Source organism: Vicia villosa, linkage group LG4 (genome assembly GCF_029867415.1).
Source record: "Vicia villosa cultivar HV-30 ecotype Madison, WI linkage group LG4, Vvil1.0, whole genome shotgun sequence".
NCBI classification, from domain to species: Eukaryota; Viridiplantae; Streptophyta; class Magnoliopsida; order Fabales; family Fabaceae; genus Vicia; species Vicia villosa.
The window spans coordinates 79,787,601-79,798,770 of NC_081183.1; the positions used below are offsets into that span (position 1 = coordinate 79,787,601).

Genomic DNA, 11,170 nt, shown 5'->3' on the forward strand with positions numbered 1-11,170 from the left:
AGTACAAGATAATTCTTTTTTGTAATATATTGAGTTCAATAATTGAGGCACTGAACACTTTTTTTATCTATTTTGTTGACTAGTTTATATATTGAACACAATATAATTTTTTTATGTAATTTTCTTTATTGATATATAAAAGATGATATCTTGAATTCTGGTAGTTTTTTATACTTTGTGTTTGAAACAAAATACTTGACTGAAAAAATGTTGATAGAAAATATCTATATTTCTCTTGAACATTTGGTGCATTCATACCTTCTACAGTGCTAGTAAACTCAGCAAGCACGAGAAAACAACTTAAGTGGAAACCAACACTCCAGACGAAAAAAGAAGTGGAAACTCACCTAGATAGACCTAAGAAATTAACTTACGCATTTTTTATACAAAATTTCTTCCTATTTCAATTTTTATCAAATTTTTTTTTGGGGGGAATAATTTTTTTTTCAAATTCTTCAATATTATGTATACATCAAAACAACCAAGTGCGCCTTAATTTTGTTAGCTAGTCCTTAATTTTCAAATAAACTCTATACGCTTAATTTCCTGATGCTGCTCAATTTGGTTAAACTGAACAGAATCAGACACAGGAGAAGACCACCATTACTCTGTTCAACTCAAACAATCTAATTTCAAGGATATAAGATGTTAACATGATTGATAGGCAGGCTCCAACTTGTAACAAAAGCAAATACAGTCTTAAACATCAGTGATACTTAAATATCATAAGGATGTCTATTTAGTGAATCAAGACAATAAGTATATGATTTAATTGAACATCACAAAGTATGAACAGTCATATCCTTATTTTGAACTTAATCACGCTCACTGATGGCAGTCAAGTGCTCATCAATTTCCTCAGTCGACAAAACTCTAAATTCTGGCTTGTCCTTTTGCACCACTCCAACCTAAAAAATGCAAAATACAGCCATTTACATCAAATCATGATGAAAAGCACTTGATGAATAGCAATAACTACAAATTTAATAGTTCTCAACCTATACGTTTAGAATAAAAATGTCAACACACTTGATCTATGGCACAGCAAGTATGTAACTTCAAAGAATAACATTAAAATACATTGAACAAAAAACACACCAATACCTATATTAGTTATAATCACTTGAAACAGGAAAGGAACAGAAATTTGATTGTAGACTATAATCTAGGTATGACAATGAAAAAATGAACAATGGATCCTATAGGTATGAGCAAATATTACCCACAATGGGTAGAATAAGTACTCATGCAGGTATAAAACTACACGGATATTGTTAAATGGAAAAGAATAAGTAGATGTAATAATCATCACAACTGAGGACAATAAATGATTTGGCAATTAAGGGACTAAGCAAGAATGAAATCCTCAAATAATTAAAATAAGGAGTTACTATACAAAATTTCAGTTAACATGGTGTCACAAATGTATTTGAGCATTTAAAAATGAAATTCTACCTCAATCTCTGTCGCCTTAAAATCTTCTTGAAGAACTGATTGCAAGGCAGAAATTGCAGTCTGAATAAAAAGCAGAAAGAGTATGGAATTAGTTAGAACCTTAAAAGCATTACATCACTATTTAAAAAACTTAATAAGAATGAATTAATGAGTTATTTGTTAGTTATGTTGTTAGTGGGGTCAATTGAACTCATGGCCCCTCATATTACTCAAGCGTCAAGCCCCTATGTCCTGCCCCCAAACCACCAAGTCACCTTTTAACACAGCAAATCTTCAGCGCACCCAAATGGCACATATATTTATTTTAATGCAAAATAATGGCATAGTAAATACTGTTATTTTGCAAAAGGCATAGTAAAGTAGTATAAGAGGGAAATAAGGGATCAAAAAAGTCATTGTTTATCCTCAATAGATGGAAAAAAAAAAACTATCCAAGATGTTGAAATATATCCTTAGAAGCACACAAGTTCTCAAGGACAGCTGAGAAAATGGTAGTCTCCTTTCTTACAAAAAAAAAAAACAGCTAAGCAAAAATGTAACCTGAACTGTCTCCTCATATGTAAATGAAGGGTCGTTCTTCATCTTCTTCTCCAAGAAATTAATTGCCTCTTGATCCTTCAATCCAGCACTTGTGGCCTGAGTCATCATAATAAAATTTTAGAAAACAAACATCTGATTTTTGTCTGCAGGTGCATATAATTACGAAAAACAGATACTGAACACATGAAGGTGATGATAAAAAAGGAAATATTGTTTCTTACTGTCAAAGCATTTGAAGCGATGATAAAACAGTAAACATTGTTTCTTGCTGTCAAAGCATTAGGTTCAAATTCATTATTTTCATTGACAGTCTTAAGTGTGTGACATAAGCACTCACAAACACTCACGTAAATTCTTATGTCAAACATTGTTTCTTGCTGTCAAAGCATTTAAGGTTCAAATTCATTACTTCATTGACAGTCTTAAGTGCGAGACATAAGCACTCACAAACACTCACGTAAATTCTTATGTCAAACATAAGCACACATAAGTTTAAAATAAGCTGTTCCAAACACACCATATATGTCTGGCTGTAAGAGATAGAAAGAAGGTTTTTGGAATAATTTATTGCACAAACACAGTAGTTTTTATATACACTTACTTCTAAATATAACTTAGTATATATTAATAAAAGTTGGTTTCAGCTTATTTCAATAAGCTCTATAGAAAACTTAATGAACAAACGCTTAACGAAAATCCCTAGAATAAACTTATATGGAACTGAAATTTGTGAGCAAGAAATGATCGTATACACAGAAATAAAAACCTAACATTAATCAAAGTTTGAAATGATCTCGTATGTACCTTGTGACCAAAGTAATGACCAGCGGGGTCACATTTGTAAAGCTGAGGCCCATTTTCGTCATCAATACCCAAGACCATAGCAACTTTGCAGCAAAATAGATTCAAAATCATAGAAAGAGAAATGATATCAATAATGACAGTAAAAGATTTGACTAATAAAACATTATGCAAGATTGAGCTTATAATAATTTGTCCGATATTACAGTAAAAAGGCTTGGAAAAATTTACCTACTCCAAGTGGTCTCATATAAGCATGTTGAGTATAGACTTGTGACTTGTCAGCAATCCTATAAGTGTAAGATAAAACACAAGTTGGATACAAAAATTGTTATCAACTGTAAAAACTTAAAATGGGTAGACTTTAACAATGTGGCTGTTGAAAGAGTCACAACTACAGCAAGAGCCAACAGATGCATTATAATAAAAGTTATTGCAATCCAAGAGCATATGGGGTGTGAAAAAAAATTAAACAATTGCATGTAGAGGCAGTAGCCAAGAAGCACATTAGTTAATGGTGCTCGATTGTAGAAAAAGTGTCCTAATTCCAGACAGTTTTATAGGAGCCAGAAGCCAATTTTTATTGAGAATTTGAGCCCATATTAAATAATTACGATTTCAAAATCAAAAGAAAAACATATAACAGTACTGTCAAAAATAATGTTACAATGTTGAATGATTGAACTAGCAGCCATATTAAGTTGCTTAGACCTCTTTGATACTCCTTTTAAGGTCTTTTTAAGAATTGTAGAAGTGAAATGAGTCCTAATAGAATAGAACAGCCGTAGAAATCTCAAGCTCTACAAGCGTCCCGGAATAAATGGTATACTATCCTTCGGTTGCAAAAAAGTTTAGAGCTTATCTATCACAAATGTTTAATCAAAATAGGTGCTACTCCAGTGACTGGGTGAAAGACTGGACATAACTATAACATCAGCAACTATTAAGCAGCCACAGTAAAGTAAAGTAAAAGTCACTCAGCTCAACCACTGTTGACTTTACTATAGGATTTACAATTAGGCTTTATATTTTTCATTTGGAGAATAAAATTTGAAGTTTAGAGGACAGTGCCCAAGGCTCCATTGCAAGGCATGGGAAAGCCTCCAAAAATCAAATAACACATAGAGAGTTTACATTTATTTTACCCCACAGAAACTAGTGCAAACATAAAGGCCGGAAGTAACCACCTCACTTATCACATCCAATAAATCCAATCCCCTATAAAAGCCTAATGAGGCATTTGGAATGCAAAATCTTTTTCATTCCTTAGAATCATGTCTTTTTGGGAATCATGTTTCCCTAGAATGAGTAAATTGCATTTGATGTGCCTAAAACTTTAACGGGAATTTTGACAATGTTTATGAAAAAGTTTCTCACCTTCATCAGGTGAATCTTGGATTCCCACCCCTAACTTTGGTAATGTTTTGTCAGGAAATATGATTGAAAAAACATTCTTAAGGAAATTTAAAATTGCTCCCTTATTCCACTTAATAAAATAAAATTGTCATGTTTACTATTGAAGTTGTTCATTGTTTATCGTGATCCTGGTCAGAACCACATCATTTGAGTGAGAAATAGTTGGAGCTTCAATGACTAGCTAATAGTCATAGGCACGGTCTGTTTCCTAAATCAGAATATGTTGCCAGCTGTTTGGGAGGAAAAGTAACAAATTTATGCGTTGTTTTAATACATTAGATGCTAAAAGAATTACCATTTAGCCAACACATCCACGGGCATCTCATATCCATATTTATGGCGAAACTCAGCTGCTTCATTTCTTGCTTGTTGAACCAGTGTCCTAGCATCAGCTGGAAAGAAAAATTAAAACAGGATAAAGTGAAGATGAATTTTGGATGTTCGCATAGTTTTGTTCAAAATAGATCTTTAAACAAAATATTCACTTTCTCTAGTTGAAATCAAACTATTTTATCATATATCATAGTTCAACTTAATTAATATATATATATATATATATATATATATATATATATATATATATATATATATATATATATATATATATATATATATATATATATATATATATATATATATATATATATATATATATATTACCACTGTCTATACTCTATACTGAGTCTGTCTATTCAAATATCTAGTTGGCCATAGGCATGCAGCAGAAGCAGTCACAACTTTGAGAGTTACATTCAGATCTACTAGAACTATTTTGCAATTAGTAATTATTAATCATACTTTGTTTTGAATTGCATGGATTTCATGACTAACATCAAAAATAAAAATTACCGAAGGTTCGGTTGCAAAAACAATCTCAAATTGCCAAACCGCCACAATTAAGGAGAGCATTAAGCATTCAAATAAAAGATATACCCATGAACTAATCAAGGAGAACTCTTTGGGATGATATCAGGTTTTTCAAATTCTAATTTATATTTACTAGATGAAATAGAGTGGAGACATTGTCAGAGACATGTACTGCCTGAATCAACTTTTACAAGTAACAATCTATATTTTTAACTGAAAAATGTAAGCAAATAAACTAACAAATCTACAACAAAAACGAAGAGATGCGATGAAAAACATACCTGTCATGCCAGTAGCCAGTAAACCGAGGTACTTTGTGATGGGAAAGAGATGTGTTACACTTGTCTGGTCCAAGAGTTTGTCCTGCAATGAACATTTCCAAATTACACAGTAAGCACAAATATTCATACAAGCAAAATAAAGTCTAACAGTCAACTTCCTGCACTCACCGGAACTTTTTTCTGAGTAACAACACAGACAGAATTGTTTCCTCGGACACCAATTGAGGTTATCCCTGCAGCCTTAACAGCCTTGAAAGCATACTCTGTTTAACATATTGAAAAATTCACAACTTAACCTACCAAACAAATCAACTTATTTCCAAACAAGTGAAGTAAAACAATAAATTTTCATGAATCTATGATGATTATCAAGCCTCATTACATTGTAGTGTAATTCTTTAGTCAATTGAAAAAATTCTGGGTTACAAATACAAGTTACATACCAACTTGAAAGAGACGCCCCTCGGGGGAGAAAATAGTGATGTGACGATCGTATCCACCTCCACTTCCTCGACTCATGGTTTTTGATTAATTTTCAGTATCAGTACTTGCAGTGGTTGGGGTCAATCACAAAAAGAGAATGAAGTAATGGTTTTTTCTTCCTTTCAAAATGGTGTTTTCCTTCTTAAAGAGTTGATATTTGCTCCCTGCCAAAGAAAGTGAGAAAAAGGTACCACGGGTTAAATGATAAAAAATTCTAAAAACCCATAAGTATCACAAAAATACTGGGAAAAAAAAGCTCCAGGATACTATGAAAGTCACTTCCATGGCACCAATAACTATACATTGAGACAACCAACAATCAGGGGAACTAGACAGGAAATAGGAGCAGCAAAAATTAAATCATACACTGTGCTGCATAAAATCACATACACAAACAGCCCAACGATACAAATTTATCAACCTGTTTACTGTCTTGTCTATGATTACTACCGCTGATCAAGGTACCTATTTCTTGTCAAACATTCCAAATTTCTACAAGCAATACACAACAATGATTTGTTTTTCCATATCATGCAATTATAACCTAATTAACTTCTACAATTGATATTTTGAAGAAGCTGGCAATCTCAATTCAAGTTTTCTTCAAAAAGGAAACCCTAACGAAACCTCTTCACGTAGTTTGAGCATACAACGAACGCTCAATTAAAAGATATTAAAATATCTAGGGCACTTTTAAAAGAATTGTAAAAAACTATGAAAAAATCGGAAAAGTACAACATAATTATAGATTTTTTTTCATTGATTCACCGCTTCTTATGATCTGAAATCAATATTGTTTTTTCTAGAAAATAGATCCTGTATAGTTCCCTACCACCGTGAACTTTTTCTTTGTTCAGATTCAGAACAACAAAAATGACATTCATGAACAGATCTATGTTGATAATCGCACTGCTTCGCAGAGACGATTATCGCGGCGGGATCGCACGGTTGCGCTGCCGCACCGGGAAAGGGGAGAAAATCGGAAATAGATAGAGGGAGAAAGGAAAACCTGGAAGATGACTTGCTCAAAACTCCGCCTGCGTTGATATGATATCAGTGCGAGTCCAAATTGTGTGTGATATAGTTGTTCGAACCTGACTGAGCTGATGACTATTGCTGATTTAGGGTTTTATTATTACTTATTAAAATGCAATTTTTTTTTTGTCAAAATCTTTGTTTTAGTTTTCTTTGGGCACACTCTAAGAATATGTCACATCTAAATTTAATTTGAAATTTAATAATAAAATTGAAAATAAAAGATTTTAAAATAATAATAATATGTGACCAAAATAATAATAATAATATGTAACCAAATGATAATAATCCTAAAAACAATATTGAAATTTTCTTCTTCATCTTGTACGACTATTCGTCGTTTTCGCACATTTGGATTGAGGACAATAAAATATATTAGTAAAAGATTAAATTTGGATTAAAGTGGAAAAAGTTATAAAAATAGTCATATTAACAAAAATTGAATATTGAAAATAAAAAGTAATTAAAAAATAAAGTTTATATTGTTTTAGATTGAGTAATACATCTAAGGATGCATTTGAGAAATGTAGAAGGTTCATTAATAAATAATATGTGTAAAGAAAATGTATGGATTATAACCCATAAAATGAATGGACTCTTTATTGAAAGACCCAGAAAATTATATTTCGTACCCCTATTATTATCCCTCTACCCCTACATTTTTTAAAATATTCCAATTCTATCCTTTTAATTTATAAAATAATTTTATTATTTAATATTTACCATTTTACACCCCTACCAAAGTGCATCGGATAACTTGCAGTCAAGTTATCCGGTTTGTAATTTTTCTTTACCGGATAACTTGCAGTCAAGTTATCCGGTTTGTAATTTTTCTTCACCGGATAATTTGCAGTTAAGTTATCCGATTTGTAATTTTTCTTCACCGGATAACTTGTAGACAAGTTATCCGGTTTGTAATATTATAGATAACGATTTTATTTATTTTTGGCAGCGGTTTTTCCTTGTTGCCTAAACTTTTTTATTTTTTATTTTATTTACTTTTGCCCATAGTTGTTCCTTGTTGCCTAGTTTTTTTTTTAAAATTTTCGGGTTAGTTAAAAACTATGCACCATCATTATTTTTAAATGGTTTTAGATTTTTTTCCTAACAAATCTTTCATGTTTTCATCATATTTTGACTTCATTCAAGATTATTGACTGACCGTGAGTGAGGAAAACATATGATGAAAAAATTCATGTTGGTTTGTGGGGTTAGTCGGTAATCCTAAAAGTAGTTTGGGGCGTTGCAGACACTACATTTAATCTTGATGAAATCAAAATATGATGGAAACATGAAAGGGTTGTTGGAAAAAAATCTAAAACCATTTAAAAATGATGGTGCATAGTTTTTAACTAACCCGAAAACTAAAGAAAAAAATAAAAAGTTTAGGCAACAAGGAACAACCGTGGCCAAAAGTAAATAAGATAAAAAATAAAAGGGTCATGCTAACATGTGCCCTTAGGGCACATGTTAAGAGCTAAATGTAGAAATTTTTTCTAAGAAATTGTGCATTGTTTTCATAAAAAATTTATAATTAATGTGTTTATTACATTTTCCAATACTAATTTACTATATTTAAGTTTCTTAACATGTGCCCCGAGGGCACATGTTAGCTTTATCCAAAATAAAAAAGTTTAGGCAACAAGGAAAAATCGTAGCCAAAAGTAAATAAAATTGTTATCTAAAATATTACAAACCGAATAACTTGACTGCAAGTTATCCGGTGAAGAAAAATTACAAACCGGATAACTTGATTGCAAGTTATCCGGTGAAGAAAAATTACAAATCGGATAACTTGACTGTAAGTTATCCGGTGAAGAAAAATTATAAACCGGATAACTTGCCTGTAAGTTATCCGGTGAAGAAAAATTACAAACCGGATAACTTGACTGCAAGTTATCCGATGCACTTTGGTAGGGGTGTAAAATGATAAATATTAAATAATAAAATTATTTTATAAATTAAAAGGATAGAATTGGAATATTTTAAAAAATGTAGGGGTAGAGGGATAATGGTAGGGGTACCAGGTATAATTTTCAAAGACCCATATAACCGAAGTCCTCGTAAGAACCGGACCAAACATGGGTTCATTTTGTTTTGTTGCGAATTTTCTGTTTGTTGGTTCAACAGTGTCATGGTCAATTTTCTGAAGGACATCTTCTCGTTAATATTTAATAGTTTGATCAATAACTTAATGCTCCCGTTAATATGCGATATTTTGATCGGTAATTTCATGTTTTTGTTAATATTCAATATTTTGATTTGTAACTTCATGTTTCCGTTATTATTCAATATTTTGATCAGTAATTTCATGTTCTCGTTAATATTGATATTTTTATTATTAACTTCATGTTCCTGTTAATATTCAATATTTTTATCAGTAACTTCATGTTCCCTTTGATATTGAATATTTTGATTAGTAACTTCATGTTTTCGCTAATATTAATATTTTGATCAGTAACTTCATGTTCCTGTTAATATTAAATATTTTCATCAGTAACTTCATGTTCCCGTTATTAATAAATTCATGTTTCCGTTATTATTCAATATTTTGATCAGTAATTTCATGTTCCCATTAATATTTAATATTTTGATCAGTAATTTAATATTTTTGTTAGTATTAATTATTTTGATCACTAACTTCATGTTCCCGTTAATATTCAATATTTTGATTAGTAACTTCGTGTTTTCGCTAATATTAATATTTTGATCAGTAACTTCATGTTCCTGTTCATATTCAATATTTTTATCAGTAACTTCATGTTCCCGTATTAGTAAATTCATGTTTCTATTATTATTCAAAATTTTATTCAATAACTTCGTGTTCCCATTAATATTTAATATTTTGATCTATAATTTTAGGTTATCGTTGATATTCAATATTTTGATGACTAACTTCATGTTCCCGTTAATATCCAATATTTTGATCAATAAACATCATTTTCCCGTTAATATTCAATATTTCAATCAGTAAATTCATTTTCCCGTTAATATTCAATATTTTATTCAACTTCATGTTCCCGTTAATATTCAATATTTTGATCAGTAACTTCATGTTCCCGCTAATATTCATTATTTTGATCAGTAATTTCGTATTCCTGTTAGTATTCCAAATTTGTTTCCGTTAATATTCAATATTTTTATCAGTAACTTCATGTTCCCGTTAATATTTATTATTTTGATCAGTAACTCTGTGTTATTCCATTAAAAAAGGTTAGTTTAAATAGGTTTACAATGCAAATTTCATACTGCGGTAATTAAATAAACGCCTCTCTCTATACACATCTCTATCTCTCATGATCATTTTCAATGAAATTAAAATTTATCAAGTAATGTGTTAATAGTCCCACATCGGATAATATATGGCCTGAACATGCCCTTATAAGTGGGAGCAATTCTCACCCTACAAGCCGGTTTTGTAGGATTGAGTTAGGCCTAACCACACTTCTTAACATGGTATCAGAGCCATGGTTTCCTCCTTGAGGCATGATTCCGCTGCATTTTCAAGAGAAAATCCAATTTCGGTTAATTTTCTCATCTTTCTTTTCTAATATTCTTTTCTTCTGCAATTTTCTTTCGATTGCATTCAAGCTTCGATTTAGCTATGGTTCTTCTGGTTTTGTTTCAATTTTATTTCCTTTTCTTCTTCTATTCTTTGATTGTCATCCTTTTCCCCAATTTCTAGGGTTTGAAATTTCCATTTTTATTGAATTTCGGTTTATTACCATTTGCGCATCCAATCGCATATCATTTCAACTCTGTTTCTTGTACAGTGTGATCTTTGGTGATGATTCAAGGTGACGAAAATGATAATTTCAATTTTGATGATTCTCTATATATTTCTTTGTTGAGAGTTTGCAGCAAATCATTTTTTCCCATCATGTTACGTTGATTCTTTGAGTTCACCGGCATCGGCAGTAGTTATTGGGGAGATTACAGCTGATTCCGATCTTGCGGTGGATATGATATGACGATTCTTGAGTTTCGAATTGATTTGTGAGTGATGTTGTTGTCACCATTTTAGATATTGGTTGCAGAATTGAAGTTTGAAAAGGTTATGAATCTCGCTTTGGATTCTGATTTGAATCCAGATTATTGCTTCTTGGAAGAGTCTTCCGATTCGAATCCAAATTGTTGCTTCTTAGAAGAGTCTGCTCAAGTTGTGTTAGATTATGAATCACCTCGGGTATCTACAATCGTTATAAATCTGTGTGATTTCTCATTTTTGTAAGCATCTATTTGTTTCTGATTTACTATGGTGTTGAGAGTTTTAGATCTGTTTGATTCTATGT

At 31.2% G+C, this 11,170-nt stretch overlaps 1 protein-coding gene across 1 annotated transcript; it reads right to left on the bottom strand.

The window, feature by feature from the left end:
- Positions 1-676: 676 nt before the first annotated feature.
- Positions 677-7,010, bottom strand: LOC131594934 (proteasome subunit alpha type-6). Its single transcript, XM_058867130.1, has 10 exons — positions 6,853-7,010; positions 5,804-6,007; positions 5,529-5,623; positions 5,361-5,442; positions 4,508-4,604; positions 3,028-3,086; positions 2,800-2,882; positions 1,996-2,091; positions 1,456-1,515; positions 677-908 (listed from the first exon to the last, which is right to left on the bottom strand). The coding sequence occupies exons 2-10, from the start codon at positions 5,877-5,879 to the stop codon at positions 816-818; spliced, it is 741 nt and encodes a 246-aa protein (XP_058723113.1). The 5' UTR covers positions 5,880-6,007; positions 6,853-7,010; the 3' UTR covers positions 677-815.
- Positions 7,011-11,170: the final 4,160 nt, after the last annotated feature.